Source organism: Pithys albifrons, chromosome 4 (genome assembly GCF_047495875.1).
Source record: "Pithys albifrons albifrons isolate INPA30051 chromosome 4, PitAlb_v1, whole genome shotgun sequence".
Classification (NCBI taxonomy): domain Eukaryota; kingdom Metazoa; phylum Chordata; class Aves; order Passeriformes; family Thamnophilidae; genus Pithys; species Pithys albifrons.
Window position 1 is genome coordinate 10,119,725 of NC_092461.1, and position 17,989 is coordinate 10,137,713.

At 38.4% G+C, this 17,989-nt stretch overlaps 1 protein-coding gene across 4 annotated transcripts in view; it reads left to right on the plus strand.

The window, feature by feature from the left end:
• The window catches only part of TNS3 (tensin 3), a 201,629-nt gene that overhangs the window by 77,942 nt on the left and 105,698 nt on the right, over positions 1-17,989 (plus strand). For 3 of the 4 annotated variants that reach the window (XM_071553419.1, XM_071553418.1, XM_071553421.1), the window contains exons 5-6: positions 7,976-8,014; positions 15,995-16,036. In XM_071553419.1, the coding sequence (XP_071409520.1) occupies positions 7,976-8,014; positions 15,995-16,036 (81 nt within the window). Of the gene's footprint in view, positions 1-7,756; positions 7,850-7,975; positions 8,015-15,994; positions 16,037-17,989 lie in introns of those variants that run through there. The other variant, XM_071553420.1, reaches the window with a different exon arrangement.

Below are 17,989 nucleotides of genomic sequence, written 5' to 3' on the forward strand. Positions count from 1 at the left end.
TTCATCCACTCTTACAGCTAAAGGCAGTAGCAACATTGTGAAGGATACTCTGAACATCAGCAGTGTCTGTAATTGTATAGAAGGCAAAATGCACTGGGCCCCAGTTATGTTTAGCATTTTGCACCATTGCTGTCCCATATTATATTGCTGTGTGGTACTGTGTTGCTTTTGCTGGGTATTTTGTTGAAGTGTGCATACTCATAGAAACTGGTTGAATTCCTTCTAGCAATATTGCATCTCGAAAAGCTTAAGCCACCTCAGCATTGCTTTTCTACAAGTTACCTTACTGTCTTAATAAGAGATTAGAAACTCAGGTATAGACATTATTATGAATAAACACAATTTTGTGGAAACGGAATGAGAGTGATTATTACCCATTTAGAACATTAGGAGCTCCATCCCAGAAGTTCTGTTTTGTATCAGCAAGCTTCATTACAATTTTCTTTTACTCATTTGGTGTGATAATACAGCATTTCATAGGATTTTACTAGAAATGATTTCTAAAAGGCTGCTTCCCTTGTCTTGTTCTGTCTTGCTGAAGGAAGCATTTTAAATACCTCCCACAGTTAAAGCATAATAAAGCAAACTCAGTCTTAGTGAAAGCCACCTGGGAGGGATAGTTGTGATGGTAAAAAAATAGGTATTTAAATGTGTCATTCTGTACCCTATTCTTGCATTATATCTTTTCTGAATAACTGGAAGATTGAAGATATATTTGGAACATAAATGTTAAAGGCTTTGTTTTAATGTATTTTAAGAGGAAGCAAATTTGTTAAAATGTCTGGAGAGCTATTAAAGTCAGGATTGTGATATAAGAAAGTCAGAAATAATGCCATAAAATTCAGACACTTCCTGTGTTTTCATGTCAGTCTCCAATACAGTGCTCTCAATCTCAAAAATGGGCAAACTGGGGCTTTGTAGAGGGGACCGTGTCATTACAACCGGAGAATACATTTTGGTGGGAAAGTGAAAAGTTCCTGTTTGGTTCACAACCCTTTGTGTGCTGCTTTAGTCTCCCTTGGCTTGCTGAGCAGTGCACTCCCAGCAGTTTTTGCAGAGGGTTTCTATAACTTCTTGCTGGAGAGGTCACTGCCTCTTTGGCATTACTCTTGCAGACCTTCTGTCATGGATTGAAACAAGGCCTGTGCTAAATTGCTGTACGTATCTTAGTATTGCCTGATGAAATTCCTTTTTCTGATTTAATACATTTAAGCATTAAACTGGCTTTAGGGAGATGCAGAGTGTCATCCTACAGATGGATGGTTTTCAACTGTAAGGAAATAAAGCAGAAAACTGAAACCACCCCCAAACTCATTACTTTACAAACAAGTTTGACACGTGACTTCTGCTTTCATATCTTCCTGTGATGTTAAGTGGAAAAGACCAACGTTGCTGCCTTCCGGTGTTCTTCTCTACCACATTCCCTTCTTCCCTGTAATATGTATAAAGAAAAAAATCACCCCTCCCCCCCTCCCCATTTTAACCTATGTTTATAGTTTAAATATTGATTTAATATCTTTAATTCTTTCATTTCATGGGTATCCATCTGTCCCACATCAGGATGCAGTGGAACCTGTGGGCTTGAGCAGTGACCTCTGCAGTTTGTTGTGACAAAGCTCCAGTCTCCTAAAACTTCTGATACTGTTACTCTGTGGTGCTGTTTGTGAGGATAGGACCTTAATGCCTGTAGCTCTTATCACTATGGCTCAGATGTTGGAAGCAGAATGAAATTGTGAGAAATCAGACCAATAAATATGTTGTAGGTCCAAAATTCTGAGGTACCAGTTCTAGTGCACAGTTTCTTTCCGTTGAAGAAAATCCAGTCCATGGTGGTAGCTTTTTCGTTTAGGAGAGGAAAATGTTGGCAGAACTGTATCCCCTTTGCTTCCTGGGATCCTCCCTGTCTGGTAATGTTGCAACTGTTGTTTGACTTTGCAAATGAAGAATGTTTTCTTGTGGGGATTATTATACCAAAATAGTCCCGGTCTCCTGAAAGGGTAACATAGGAATGTACACTTCATTAAACTTGGAGAGGTCAGATCTCGTACAGAGAAAGCAGAAGTCAAGTCTTTCAAGGATATATACTGTTGTCAAAATTAGGATTTTTTTTTTGTAGCTGAAGAAACAGCAAAACAAGACATTTTGAGCAAAGATACTATGTTTTTTACTCTCATTTGTGTCAAATAAGTTCAACCTACTTTATAAACCTCTTCAGTCTGTTACACAGATTAACTCAGGAGGGATAGCAGCTGGCACTGACAGTTCAAACTGGCAAAGTAAACCACATTGCAGAGGGCTGGCGCAGAGTCCAGTAAAATCTAGTTTTAGGATCCTGGCTCCTGCTGGATGGTTTAACCCCTGTTAGCTACACCCAAGGTCTGGCTGAGTTTCTTGCCTTTGCTTCTGAGCTCTTCCCGAGCAAATCCAGTGAGCTGATAAAGAAAGAGACTTGTTATCCATTTATTTGCTTACAGTAATGAAAAGAATCTTACCCATTTTTTGAACCTTCTATTTCAATGGAGTTTGGTGGTTGTGTCTTTTTTTTTTTTTTTAGTCCTTTTTCCCAAATAACCTCTCAAACAACTGTATGTGTCCTTTGAAGAGTTAAACAACTTTCGTGATCTAGGTCAGGAATGGGACATTGCAAGATCAAATATCACAGCATGGAAGAAAGCCCGACTTTTAGGTGCCAAAGATATGTGAACAATACATTTCTGTATCTTGGGATACTGCGTTGCTAGTTACTTAAAAAGATTCCTTTCCCTTTAATGAATTAGTTTGAAACAGCTTTGTCACTTTGTCTAGGAAAATGTGAGTTTTTATGTATATAAATAGGTTAAATTTTTAAAATCCTCCTGAAGGTACATAACTTTTAATTTCAGGTGCTAATTTCAGACATTATTTCATAAGGCATAATCCCAAGTGTATAGCTGCATTGAATCTGAGCTGATTTTACTGTATCTCTTGTCTTTTTTTCTTTTGGGGAAACAATTGTATTGTGTTTATTAAAAATACTGTAGTGTCTGCAAAGTGCTTCTTCTGTTTCTGCTGTGTTTGCCAAGTCTTCCTTTAAGGCTGCTGTTTTCAATGTGTGCTTAATTTGAAGAGGAAAACTTTGTGAGTTTTAGGCATGCATCAGAGCTATTCTGTCTGGCATGAAGTGCTGAGACTAGTTGATATCGCCAGGACAAAGGTCTGAGCTAGATACTAATATCACACAATTGGAGATGGTCTATTAAAAAAACCAAAACCAACCAACCAACCAAAAGAACTGTTGTAGTTTTGTTTCTCAGGTTAATACTGGCATTGTGTCCCTTTTTATCCTAGAATCTGAATTTACATTTTTCATTTTCTCATGCCGCAAGTTGTATCTTTGAGAGCACAGAGTTATTTGAAGATAGACTGCACTCAATATCCTTTCATTTGTTTTCTAAGTGAGTAAGGCAATTTATGTCTTGGGTGTTTAGAGGGGTGGATTGGAGAAGGGAAACAATAAGTGACAGACATCCCAGAAGAAGAAAACTAAACATAAAAATTGAAACAAATAGCTAAGTGTGTGTTAAAAAAAAAAAGAAAAAAGAGAAAAAGTGTGTGTGTGTGTGTGTGTATGTCTGTATATATATAAAAAATCATATTAAATATGTCCATGAGCTTACCATTTGGAATCCTGACAGTCATCTATGCAACATTCAGAAGGCCTCCTAACATGACTGTAACTTTATGTTATTTGCAGGCCTCAGTGGTTTCATTTTGCTGCTCTTTTCACCCTTTCCCATCAGTTTTGTAGCACAATTAATAGTGAATTTGAGTGAGCAGATTTTTTAGTAGATCACTTTATATATTTGGTGAAAATTCTTTCACCTGCACAACCTTTGTGTTATGCCTAACCTATGGCAGGCATGCCAGCCTTTCTTACTTGATAAAACTGTAGCTTGGAAGAAAGTGATGCATTATAACCAAGTGGTTAAATTGCTTTTGCAAAAGCCATATAATAGTGTCTGAGATCTGGACTTTGAAATGTGCCTTTGGTAATAACTGGCTCAGTCTTTGAAGATTGTTCTTCCTATGAAAAATCACCTACTTCTTGAAAAATAAAATACAAAGGAAGGAAGGAAGATAAAAGTTAAATATACATCTATAAGTGCAAAAAAGCACTGAAATATCATTACTGAATATCCCAGGAAATGACCTGTTGCAATGGGGAGCACTGTTGTGTCTCAGCTATAGCAAGTGGGGACAGATTTTATTTCCTTAGCACCATCCTGCCATTTGTTGACTTTTTTTTTCATTTGAGTTAACATTTATCTCCTGTGAGTCAGTTATTCATTAACTGATGTGACTGGTGTTACAGTCATATGAATAAAAATTACCTGCAGATTCATTGGAATCAAATTCTTCATTAAAGAAATTTTTAAAATCTTTTTCCATCAGTATGGGGCATTTTTAAACTAAGGCCTAATTCAGGAAGGATCACGCCAATAAAATGTTTTCATATTAACTGGGTATGCCAGAACAGGTAGTTTGTCTTTCAAATATGTGCTTGATTATTTGTGATTGACTAATAATGTGTCTATATAATGTTCCTAATAATGTGTGTGTGTGCTGGGCACTGAAGAAGTAACTATTTTTGAAAATAAGCAAGGTATTCCTGTATTCTGATACTGCTTGTTAAGATGTGAATGTACCAAATACAGAAGCTAAATGCACCTTGGTTGTGTGTCACCGTGAAATATTACACTAATGCATGTCCAGTACATTTCTTACAAGAATAAAGAACTATTGAAAGCTAACCAGGCTGTTGTAAACGTCTGTAAGAGTAGCTGGAGCTTCAGTCGGGGGACCCGAAATGTCTTTCTGAAGTTTATTGTTTTATGCAGTTGGTACAGAACATGTAACTTTTTAAAACCAATGAATGAGATGCACTCATTTTTCTGTCTCTGCATTTTTACCAGATTGAAGTCTTGCAGTTGTGCTTTTCAGCTCTATACTTTTTCTTTAAATGCTAATATTTTAGACTGTCTCAGGTCTTTGGAAACCAGGAAAAGAGTTGGAGACACTCACATAGCCTCAACCTATGTTGTTTGGACCTCATAATAGCCTCTCTTATCTTTTAAGGGGTTAAAAACTTCTACTTTTAAACTGCGTCTGGATTAACAGTGGAAGAATTTGCTGCAACTGCTCATGAGAAGTGAAGTTGAGATACAGCAAGTCTTGACTGTTTTGCTTCATATGGGAAGAAGTATGCTATTTGTGTATATGGAGTCAGAGGAAAAAAAACCAGCGTGTGCTGGGTATTTCAGTGTGTCTCATATTGAATTTTGTAGCTGAAAAACAGTAGCAGAGCATCAAAGTCTTTGTTGTCTGAATGATGCTTTTTGAGTGCTTTGCAGTTTAGTGACAGTTCAACATAGTGGTAAGTGGCAGTATGCAAGTGTAAAGGGATTGTATACACAAGAAAGGATACTTTGTGCCTCTCATAGTCCTAGAACAATACCATCTAACACGGGAAAGTTCAGAAGACACAGAACCGTGAGGTTAGCTCAGTTGATTAGAGCACTGTGGTAATAATGCCAAGGTTCTGGAAGGTTAGATCCCTGTAAGTTCAGTTAAGAGCTGAACTTGATCTTTGTGTGTCCCTTCCAACTCAGAATCTTCTGTGATTCTGTGATTTTCTTACAGCCCGGAGTTGCCTGGCTGAGATGCCACAAATCTGCAGGGATCTGCACTTTTTTCCTGAAGTTCTTTTCTACTGGATGTCTCCAGTGTTCTTGTGTCAGAATCAAGGGGATTTTTCTTGGGCAATAAGTCAGCTGTAATTATCAAGCAGCTTACAGCAGAGTTGTGTTTTAGTCAGCCAAAGGATAAATACATGGCTTGATTTCTCAAGGGTTTTGGTCAGTGGAGGGAAGGGAGAGAGCAGAGATGATATTTATGTGTGCCAGTGATGACAGTTTTATTCCGCAGTGCTTCCAGTTACTAATTACATAAGCACATAATGTCAGTTCCTCTCTGCTTGTCCTCTGCACTACCCAGCCAACCTGCTAATTCCTTGGGGATTTTCATTAATTCTCTCTTCCTAGTATAGGCAGTGAAAGTAATTGAAATTTCACGTGTTTACCTACTTTAACCTCAGGTGTTGCTAACGAGAACAGTAGCAAAACCTGTTTATAAGTACTTAGATGATCACATGGTCAGGACTGGGCACAGCCTGTCCTCTGTAGATAGAGATGTTTGCTATTAGTGGTGGTGCAGGGTGCATGTGGCTTTGATTCTTTAGCTGTGGATTGCTCTGCCTGGTGGTTTGTCACTTTGGCTCGAACGGAGAATTGGCAGTTGTAATTGAAGGTGGCATGTGAAGTTTTACATGCTGTGTCAGGCAAGGGATCACAGAGGCAGATGATGTCTTTGCTTTCAGCAACAAGAATGCTATCATGACAGCTTAGTTAACATCTTCCATCTGTCCAGTGTGGGTGGTGATAGACTAGTAAATCATTAGTCATGAAATGAGCTGCAGAGACGTAGCTTAATAAGACCTTGGACTTGCAAGCCCACTGAGGAGTCAGAGGGTACAGCAGGCAAACTTCAAGGGTTCAGTGTGTCCTGTTTCTATGGGGGTAATGTTGAGATCACGAGCAGCCTGGTATTTGAGAAATCAGTGTCCTACATCCCCCCCCCCCCCCCCTTTTTAATAAGTACTTTATGATTTGAGAAGCATTGATGATAATTGGTGATAGATCTTTTTCAGGACCACTTATGGAAGGAAATGCTGTCCCTTCCATGCTAGTGGTTAAATCTGTTACTGAGTGTTAAAGCTGGAGTGGGCTGTCCTTGTGTAGTCAGGTCTCTCTCTTTTTGTCTGTGCTACATACAGGACTGATGCTACTTTGTGTTCTTGGAGTTTGCTCTGTTGTGTGGGCTGCATCCTCTTTTTATTATTCTAAGGATTATAAATGACATGAGGCCCTTTCTGCACAGTAAACCACTCTGTATGCTATGCCTTGAGATCTCGTGGGGCAGCTCACCAGCAGTTCCTCAAAGAAAACTCCACCTTTGTTGTCCAGGTGTTACCACAGAGTTTCTGGCTCCACTCTGCTGGTTGAGTGGTGAGTTTGTCCTGGAGAACCATAATTTTGAAGGTGAACATGTTAAATGAAAGAGCTTTCACTGGGGTTAACCTCAAGGTGCTCGTTAAAGTGAGCATGCATGATATTTATCACTGAAGCTCAGCTGAGTGGTATAAATAGATGAACCTACAGTTTTCTGACTGTGTGAAATTTGAGTGTGCCTGATGTATGGGATTGTAGAAATAATCTCACACTTGCTTTGCCTTAGATCATCATGTTATCCCTATTAGTAATTCTTTTCCTGGATTGATTTCTGTTTTGGTTTCTGAATATTCAAACAAGGTGGTTTGGTGGTGGTTTCTTTTTTTTCTTCTTTCTTCCCCTCCCCCCCCCCGCCCCCAGAGTGAAGGATACAGAATCTGTTCTTAATAAGGAAGTGTTTTAACTTGGAGCCAAACTTCTGGCATTATGTGAATCCAGACAGTATCTGTTCTGCTTGCTTCGCCCAGCCCATGCCCTGTAAAAGTTCCAGAACAAGGGTAGGGTGTTGGGAACTGCTGAAGTTCTGCATTTCTTGGAAAGCAGAAAAGTTATTTATTAACTAAGACTGAAATGATGGTAGAAGAATGCTGCTAAGGATGGAGGAAGGGAGAAAGCCCTCCACGTTTCCCTGTGTATGTGACCTGAGAAAAGGCATTACTCTTCAACCTGTTTCAGTGATTACAGGATGTGAGCAGGGCACTGAGTTTGTTTTGAGCTAATGTTAACTTTTCAGGGAGCTGAAAGTAAGTAATGCAGCTGAGGGTCTGACAGGTGTCCCTTTGACTCTGCCTGAAGGGAACTCAATGTAATTGACACATATCCAAAGAAAGTATCTTTTTTTCTTATTTTATTATCATTTTTTATTCTAGGTGGTGACACCCTGCTTTTATCCAGGCAACTACGAGCTGGTAAGTATTTTCGGCACTACTGATATCTATCAAGTTTTATTAGGTTATAGGTTAGGTTATTGTTGCAGTCTCCTATAATCCCTTGTTATTTCAGTACTGTGCCATCACTGTTCTTCTCTGAAGGCTTGACAAATTAAGAGTCTATTCTTGAAGCTTATTACTGTGTATTATCCTATGCAGGAAACCAGATGTTTTATGCTTTTATTTGTGAATTTGAAATTTAAAAAAGCGCATAATTATTTGTTTCAACATTCGTAAATTTGAAAGTACAAGTAGTGTAAGATTTGGTTGGGACCTGCTATTTTTTGTTGAAGATGGGAGACAGGAAGTAACCCCACACCGGGTCAGTATGGCAAAATTAAAAGCCTTTTCAGGCTTGCATGACTGAATTTGGTTATTTCAGCTCCAGGGGTAACGTGAGTGATACCTGGAGGATGGGCTGTAACAGTTACTCACTGAACCAGCACTGGCACCTGTTAGTGTCATTACTAGGACTAATCAGCCACCAGCTGATGCCCAAGTGTCAGCCAAGAACTCTGTGTATTATAGGGATGTGATGCAACCACTGGCAATTACATGTCATTCTGCCTTGCTTTGTGAATTGGCTGTCACTTTGGCATATTTTTGTGTCTTGATTTCCCTGCTGAAAAAATACAGGTAGCGATACTTGCCTGTTACGAAACCACTGAAGTAAAAATGTGCTTTTAAAATTTATTATCCTATAAAAGAAAGCCTGGAAACCTAAATCAGTAATTTCTGGTATTATGAGGAATGTGAATGTCTCCTAAATTTGACCAAGTAATTTTATGAATTAACGTACATCAAAATCTGAGAATCTAGTATGGCATTACTGCTAAAATTATAAATAGAAAAGAAACTCTTTCTTTTGTCTCCAACACACAGTATTAGGTGCACACTGGCAACTGCAGTTGCTGTTTCTTTTGTTGTGCACACAGACTGAGTATTTATTTTGACATGGAAAATTTGTCGTTGTGATTCAGGAGCAATTTTAAATGTATAGCAACCTTTGGGATATATTCCCAGTCATTAATAATTCTGATTGAATTTGGTTTATGTACATTGGGCAATGCTGATAATCTGGGCCCAAGTGTGACCTGCTGACAGGTGAAGAGCATAGATGGCAAAAGTGCCTTAACTGGTTCTAGTTCATTAGCAGGGCTGTAGGCAGAGGTATAGTCAGTCTCCAAATAAAACGTTTCCTGGTTTTAGGCAGAAGAAGTCGAATTCTATTTAAATTTCTTGCTGCAGGTGAAGTATTTTCACTATGTAGTGTGTAATATGTTCTTATTATTGAGAGTGAGATTGAACAGTGTGTGTTGCTTTTGATGTGAAATGTGGTGACATTTTTAGATTAGTGGTCTTTGTTGTGCACAAGTAAATTTTATCTGTTTAGAGCAGAGTTCTGTTGGTCTGAAGGAGGATGATCTGTGATGGCATTAGCTGTAAACAGTTTCTTTTGCAACTGCTTTGAGTGCATAAATTTTGAAGATCAAGTATAAGTGCTTAAGATTTTTAAATAATACACAGGGCAACATCTATTCAAATTAACCAAAATGTTGTGGCATCACATTTTGCTTTGGAGCCATGGATTTATCTCCATTTATTCCAGCAAGGAATTCCAGCCTTTTAGTTTCCACATGAATAAAGAGTACCTATGCCTGCTTTAAATCAGTGTTGCATATATTTAGCCAATGAAAAGATTCCCTGTATTGCTCTCCTTCAGGTGGTTTATAGCCAGAACTGGAGCTAAACTCTCTGTGACATGTTTGTTGGAAGACTGCTGAAGCCTCATGAAATGCACAGATGTTCTTTTTCTTCAGAATGTGGCATTTATTGATTATTTTTGGCCTGGATGCAGGTTTCCAAAGAGGCCTTTTCTTCCCATTTCTCATAAGCCATGTATCCTGAAGCTTTGTAATGACATCAGGAGCCTCATATATCAACTCAGTGCAGCTGTCAGGAGTTTCAGGTGCTAAAATATAAACAGCTGCTCTTAAGTGTTCTAATGCTACTTTATGTTGTCATGCACATTCCTCAGATGGGAGAAAAAGGGGATAATGTTAGTCCAGCTCTGTTAATTCAAGTCAAATGGTTAGCAAAGATGGCCTCTTCTGCTGCACTTAATTTTATTTCATGAAGAGGCAATGGGCTATTTGTGGAAATGGTCTTTCATTGCAGAGATGTATAGTTTGGCACAAAGTTTGTTTCAATAGCCTTTATTGGAATTTTTGGATCTTATTCTAAAAGATTGTTAGTTACTCAGTTGATAGTACTTTCTTAAAATCGGTATTTTTAATTTAAAAAGTTGCTAACAACTACACACTTTTTTCTTAGATAAGTCTCTTTCTCTAGTGCTGCCAAAATGAGAAGGTTTAGACCCTAACCTTAAAGCTCTAAATACTTTTTGTTTCATCTATTACTTAAAAAAAAGATAAAAATTAAAGGAAAGGTAATGGAAGGATATTATTTTTGAGGTAATTCGTAGGTTCTAGGAAATATTCTAGGATAGTTTGAGATCTTCAAGAGAGCTGTAAGTTTCTTTTCTTCCCTGAATTTTTTTAGTGTATCTTTGAAAACAATAAAGGAGACTAAATCTTAATTCCTCGGAGGCCTATCACCTCTCCTGACAAATGTCTTCCAGTAATGAAATGTGGTGTGAAGGCCCAAAATTCTGACATACATGGATTCCTATCCTAAAATAACTTCATTGATGAATGGTCCTTATCACTGGATGACTTGTCAGTTCTAAGACATGGTTAAATAGTGATCTTTAACAGAGAAATTTCTGATTTAATCTTTATAACCTTTCCTTAACCTTTCTTCCTTTTCCCCTCTCTTTTTTTTCCTTTTCTCCCCTCCCTGCCCTAAATGGTTACCAAGGAATTCTGCATACTTCTAGTCTTCCATTTAAACATTCCTTTTCATAACCAGCTGTTCTAATGTGGAAAGCGTAAGTGGACGCTTATTTGCAACGTATATTTTATTGTAACAATCACTTCAAACTGAAGTTTGTTTAGCTATTTTTGCTATGTCTCCAGCGTAAGTTTGATCATTTTGACAGAAACTGGGAAAGGATGCCAGTAATTTTGCCTTCTCTCCCATCTCCTTAATTATGCAAGCCTCTTTTCTGAAGACAAAAATCAAACACTTGAACGTTCAGGCCCCTTCCCAACAAACTGAAAACCTGAGTTTGACCACTGAGTCAAACTGTGCTCTAGTCCGTTTCAAAATAGGAGGAGAATAGAATAAAAGCAATTGTGGGAGAAAGAGATTTGTTGGTTTTTTTGTTTTTGTTTTTTTTTTGTCTTTCATTTGATTTTTAAAAGCAGGAGATTACCTTAAAAAATTGCTGAAGAAGTGAGTGGTGAAGTCACAAAGGCCTCATTCTAATTGCATGCCTCATTTGTTACTTGAAATCTATGGTGGTTAACATATACCTGCATATATTCAACCTAGTGCCAGCATTTTCTCAAAAAAATTTAAAAGCTGAAAATACATGTTGATATGAAGAAAAATACAACCAACACCCTAGGTATTTATGGGGAAACTGAGGAAGATAACAAAAAAATTTAAGAAAACTAACAGTGTTTGAAAGAATGTGTGTTCCCTGTGACAAAAAAACCCTCCCATTCCTTTTTTTTCATGCTGTTTGTTGAATGCAATCCTCCCCAGATGCTTTGTATGACCAAGATCAGTGGATATGACGACGTGAATTTTTATCCTTCCTGCCTTCATTTTCAAACACATCTTTTCAGAAGAACATTGTGAGATGATCTGTCGTTCCCATGGAACTCTGTCCATCTGGTTTTAATTTGAACCTGCAAGTGGTTTTGTGAGAAATCTGAGACTGAATAACTGTGTTCTGCTGGGGAGGGCTGTGCATGTAGATGAAGGATTGCATTCTCTAATTTCACTCTAAGTGGGGCCCCAGTATTAGCAGACATAAGATGTTAACTTGGGTCAATCAGGCATGACCTCCACATACCCTGGAGCACGATGACAGTGAGTAAACCAAGTTACAAACTGACATATGCAATGGTTTTGCTCTGCTGGCCGTAACTTTGGTTTCCATCTTAAATCAGTGAAAATTTCTGGAAAATGTGTCCGGTGGGTTTGATTTGTAATAAATGTCTGTGACTAATGGCTGATTAGTTTCCAGGTTTTCCTGCCTTTCTGCTTTCAAACCAATAGCATGGAAACCTTACAGAAAACTGGGAAAATGCCCAGGTCTGTTATTTAGAGGGGCTTAGTTTTTTTCCTATGTGCTGCAGGTTGTAGCTGCCTGCTCTGTGCACGTGCCTGCATGTCATGGGAAGGGAAACGCAACAGGCCTGCTCTGTTCTCTGGTTTGTTTGCAAAGGGTGGGAATATCCAGTGGAGGTTTGTAGTTGCCTGTGCAGTTCCTGCTCTGTCACCATCCAGAACCATAGTGCCCATGTCTCCATGAAGAAAACTGTGGGCTTTGCAGAAACTTACGAAGGTGATGTTTCTTCGCTTCTGGTCCATACAGCTTTCCTGAACTCATGGGGAAGGAAAGGTGCCTTGAAACCTTTTTTATTTTTTTAAAGCTTTGTCTTGCTGTTCAGTTTGACTTTACTACATTTTGACTTGTGCTTTTTTTCTTCCTTTCCCTTTTTTTTTCCAGCTTCATAAAAATACCCCAATCTACTTTTTGTGATTTGTTTAGTGTCATAGACAGGCAGAAGCACAGACTGATGAGACACCTTCTTAACAAAACTTGTGAGCTGATGCCTGATTTGAAACACTTGATGTGAATATTTTTCAAACTTTTCTTGGATTTGCAGATCCCCAGAAGGTGGCTGGTGTTGACCTCTCTGTAATACATTTCTGTGGAGTTTGGGTTTTGGTTTTACATTTCAGGTGCTTACCAGACTCCTCAGTATGATTAGTTTTCAGTTGGCATAGAAACTTTTCATAAATGTTTGACTTCACTAAACAGCAAATGGACTTGCACAGATTCTGCTTGACAACTCACCCTGGAAAAAGGAAACACGCACTCCAAGATGTGTTTTTTCATAGCTTATCTGCATAATTTTCTATTCTTTCATAGCTTATCCTGAGAGTGACAGATCTTATGTCCTTTGTGAATATGCTTTTATTATTCTTTGAAAATATTTTCTGAACCATGGCATGGGTAAAAAGAAAGAACAATACTAATCCCATGACCATAAAGTGAATGCCAGCCAAACATTAAAATAATAAATGACTGTAGCATTAGTTATTACAGTGTCATGAAGGACTGCCACCTGTCTTTGAAAAGGAAAAGACAAATCTTTTAATGTTAATTTAAAAACCAGCTTTTCTTATAGTCAGGATTCATTGCAATAAAGACACTGAATCATGTATCCATGTGGACCCCTCTCTTCAGACAGAACTATGAAGCAAATCCTGGGATTAAATTCTGATGTTTGGTGTGACTTATATAATGGTCAATTCTTCTTGCTCATTGCTTAACTACAGTCTCTAGCATCCTATTCAAGTTTAGTGCACCGTCATGTCAGAAATCATGCTGGTTTAATTTGCTTTAGATTTTTCACATTGGCTCAGAAAGGTTAGTACTTGCATATAAGTAACAAAGTGTGTGGCAGGAGTGTTACATATGAACTTGCTTTTGATTCCTCTCATTTAATGTCATTAGATGCTGCAGTCAAAGCTCAAGCCTGTTTCTTGGAGAAATGTCACAGCACCACCTAGATAGGTTTTTGGGGGAAAGGGGGAGTTAATTGGGGTTTGGATATCTTTAAAGTGGAATCCAAATGAGAAGCTTTCAGGACAAGATCGCTCTACTGACTAGCAAAAAAAGTTAACAAAGATGAAGAGGCTGTCTTCAGTGAGGGAGGAGGACAGGGCATCTCCTGTGCCATTCATTTAGGGGCTGATGTATGTTCCTTTTTTGGAATTACTAGAAGGAATGTAACTTTATTTTGAAGTAGTAGTAGTGTCATTTTATCTTTTCCTTTAATGACTTTGTTTTTCCTTCAGAGAAGCTGTTTTTAGGCAGCCATTGGCAGGAATCTGTGATGGTTTTCTTCTCTGATGCTAGGAGAGGGAGGTGGGATAATCTGTTTTGGAGTGACTTTATTTTGTTCTGTAGAAAAGTAATTTTTATTTTCTAACCATCTCAATCTAATTTCCTTTGAACTGTCTTTGTTGGAGGGTGAGGACAAGAATGTTTTGTTATGTTTGATAATGAAATGCTATAATTGGTGCACAAGTAGAATCACAGAATGGTTTGGATTCGAAGGGACCTTAAAGATCCTCTAGTTCCAACTCCCCTGCCATGGGCAGGGACACCTTCCACTTAAGCAGGTTGCTCAAAGCCCCATCCAACCTGACCTTGAACACTTGCAGGGATGGGGCATCCACAGCTTATCTGGGCAACCCGTTCCAGTGTCTCACTACCCTCCCAGTAAACAATTTCTTCCTAATATCCAATCTAAATCTACCCTCCTTCAATTTAAAGTCATGCCCCTTTGTCCTGTCACTGCATACTCCTGTCAAAAGTCCCTCTGCAGATTCTTGTACATTCCCTTTTAGGTACTGGAAGGCTGCTGTAAGGTCTCCCTGGAGCCTTCTCTTCTTTGGGATGAGCAACCCCAACTGTCTCAGCCTGTTTTCATAGCAGAGGTGCCCCAGCCCTCTGATCACCTTCATAGCCCTTCTCTGGAGTTGCTATAGCAGGTCTTTCTTGTGTTGGGGCCCCCAGAGCTGGATGCAGCTCTCCAGGTGGGGTCTCACCAGAGCAGAGGGGCGGAATCATCTGCCTTGACCTGCTGGCCGTGCTGCTTGTGATGCAGCCAACAATATGGTTGGCTTTCTGGGCTGCAGGCACATGTTGAGATACATTGAGCTTCTTGTACACCAACGCCTCCAAGTCTTTCTCCCCAGGGCTGCTGTTTATCTGTTCTCTGCCCAGCCTGTAGTTGTCCTTGGGATTGCCCCAACCCAGGGGCATGACCTTGGATTTGGTCTTGTTGAACGTTGTGAGTTTTGCAATGTCCCACCTCTCAAGCCCATCAAGGTCCCCCTGGATGGCATCCCTTCCCTGCAGCGTGCCCATCACACCACAGTGCTTGGTGTTGTTGGCAAACTTGCTGAGGCTGCACTCAATCCCACTGAAGTTAATGCAGTCTTACCTAACCTACAGCATTTAGTTCTAGTGTTACTTCATTTTCTCATTTTCAGTGTTTTTCAAGATGAAATATTTATGTTATTCTCCCATTCTAAAGCCAAATGATAAAATCCTTAGTCTGGGATATCGTGTCTTGTGAAATACCAAATCTTGGCTTTGTTGAAGTCTAAGCAAACATTTTGACTTTTTTTTAAATACAGTTTTACTACTGTACATCCCTGTTATATTGCCTTGATTTTATGCTGATTGTAGTCATCAATAAAAAAGAGTGTACTGTTGGAATGCTGTGCTTCTGGTGATTCATGTTAGATTTTTGTAGTAATGGCTTGGCTCATTTCTTTTAAAAGGTTTGTTTTAAGCCTCAGTTGATACAATTTAGCATGTTTTAAAGCCTTGAACAGATTTTTCTGGCACAGTACTTACAGAAAATTCTTGGCAGTTCACTTCATTCATACCCATGCAAGTCTCTGTTTTCATAAAAAAGCATAAAATGAGAATTGGGAAAAATGCAAAAGGGCATATGTGGTTAAATGTGCATCTCCATGTGTATTGTAACTTGGAATATGAACTCTCAGTAGCTCAGTGCTGTCTTATACGACCTGAATATGCAGGATAATAATGCAAAATCAATTAGTTTTTCTCATCTGTTGGAAAGATAGTTTGCTTTTTAGTACTGTAGAATGAATATGTATTTCTGAGTGATTTTGTTATTGTTGCGTGTATATGTTAGGAGGGGATTTCTTAAGAATGTAGTTAAACTATGTGGAAAATTAAAGTCAGTTTTGTTAACTTTTCTTCTTTTGCAGGCTAATAACTCTGAAGTGGTTAAAAATCATGTAACCAGAAGTGTAAGTAATTCCATTTCATTTATTCCTTTTACTTAACCTGATTTAATTTTCTGTTTATGGCTGCTTATTTTTATTGCATCTTCACAAAGCACCCATTGCTAACCATTTTCCAAGTACATAATTTTGTTTCTGTGTTGTGTGAAATTAGCCTCTAAATGGGCTAATTAATGTTTTTATCACCCTCAAGTTTATCCAAGAACAATGAAATGAACTTTGCATTTCTTATTTTTAAATTAAGTAGGGGAGGAGTAAAGAGAAATATTAAAAATATTAATAGACTGAGTTGTATTTAGAAGAGTACAGAAAGTCAAGAAATTGTTTTTCAGCAAGAAGAATATTAGGTCATGTATTGTGGTCAATATGCAGTTGATCTTTTAGCTTTTATTTGTTCCAGTTCGTATTCTGAGTTATTTACAAAACAAATTAAATGCCTCTTCCCAATCCTTTTTTACTATGGCTGTAGTACTACAGGTACAAGTAGTATTAAATACATTTGTTGAAGTGCAATAGAACTCAGCTGTCTGATTGATGTAGAAATTTTTGCAAATGGGAAATATAGCCCATTTTGACCATGATAGCATGTATAAGTATACTTTTAGCACAATTTCTGTGAAATAAGTAAGACCAGACAACTTTCTGAAGTCCTTTAGGGTTACCTTTTAACAAAGATGTCAAGTTTGTACATTTCTAAATAATCATGGGAGATGCCTATAGCAAATTATCTGATAGTAGGCAACTGTGATGCAGGTATTTGATTCACTGCTGTGAAAATGAGGTTAAAATTTAAAAAGAGGCAGAGGAGAGGACTTGCAAGATGCACATGATCTTCCCCGATTCATTTTTCAGTTCCAGCACAGCTGCCTATTGCAACAAATGAGCGTGTGTTGCACAGTGTTGGTCTTTGTGCACTGCATTTCTTTGTGATCCCACCCCTGCCTCAGTGCTGCAGGCTTCTGCTGGCACCACTCTGGGCAGGCTGTAAAGAGTTCTCATCCTTGGCTGCCCATGGACACAGGACATTCACAGAGGTTATTAGCAGTATAGTTTGTTTGCTTGGGCTGGCAATTAATATTTTTCTACAACCAAGAATACCTCTGTGGCTGGATCTATGCTATCATCCATGCTGTTCTAGTAAAATCAGACTTATTTCTAATTGTTAGAATATATTTGATAATGAAACCAACTAAAATGACTAGTGATGTCATTGTTTCACCTCTCAGTTCACTGTTCACTTTATTTAGACAAAGTATCTAAAATTGAAAAGTCAGAAAAGAGCAAAGTGCTTTGTTATCTGTATGTGAATAATTGGTTTTGACAGCTGCTTCTGGTGTAACAAACATGAAGCAAAATAATGAGATAGGTTGTGAGGAAAATAATTGCAGGTCATTTTCTGTTGCTAGTTGGGAGTTTTTACCATCATTGTGTTATATCTGAATATTTCAGAGGGTTTTTTTGTTTCTACTGGTTGCTTGCTGCAAAAGCAAAGATCATACTTCTTTGGTTTTTTTCTGTACATACAGTATCTTGTGCACAGCCTTAATGGCAAGCAGAGTTTTTTCATCTGTGTGTTTTGTCTTACTGCATTTTGCATTGATTATTATGTGACCACTAGCAAGTTTCCTGAAATTGTTGGTAGTTACTTTCTATGAACCAGTATACTCCAGGAGCAAAGGGTGACATGAATGAGGCACAGAAGAAAGATCCAATCTGAAACACAGTGATAGGAACACCTATTGGTATTTGGAAAAGAGAGGTGTAAAGCTGCAAGGCTTGGGGAATTTATAAAATGCTGCCTTCAGACAGGGGGGGTAGATGCAACCATTGCCTTGGTCAGGCTTTTTTGCAACTCTGGTTTTGTCTGTGTGGTGCTAGTGGGAGGTGCATACCTTGTCTTCCTGCCTTCTTTTCCTTCTAAATTTGTGCCATGTTTGTTCTCCTTTTTGTTTATTAGCT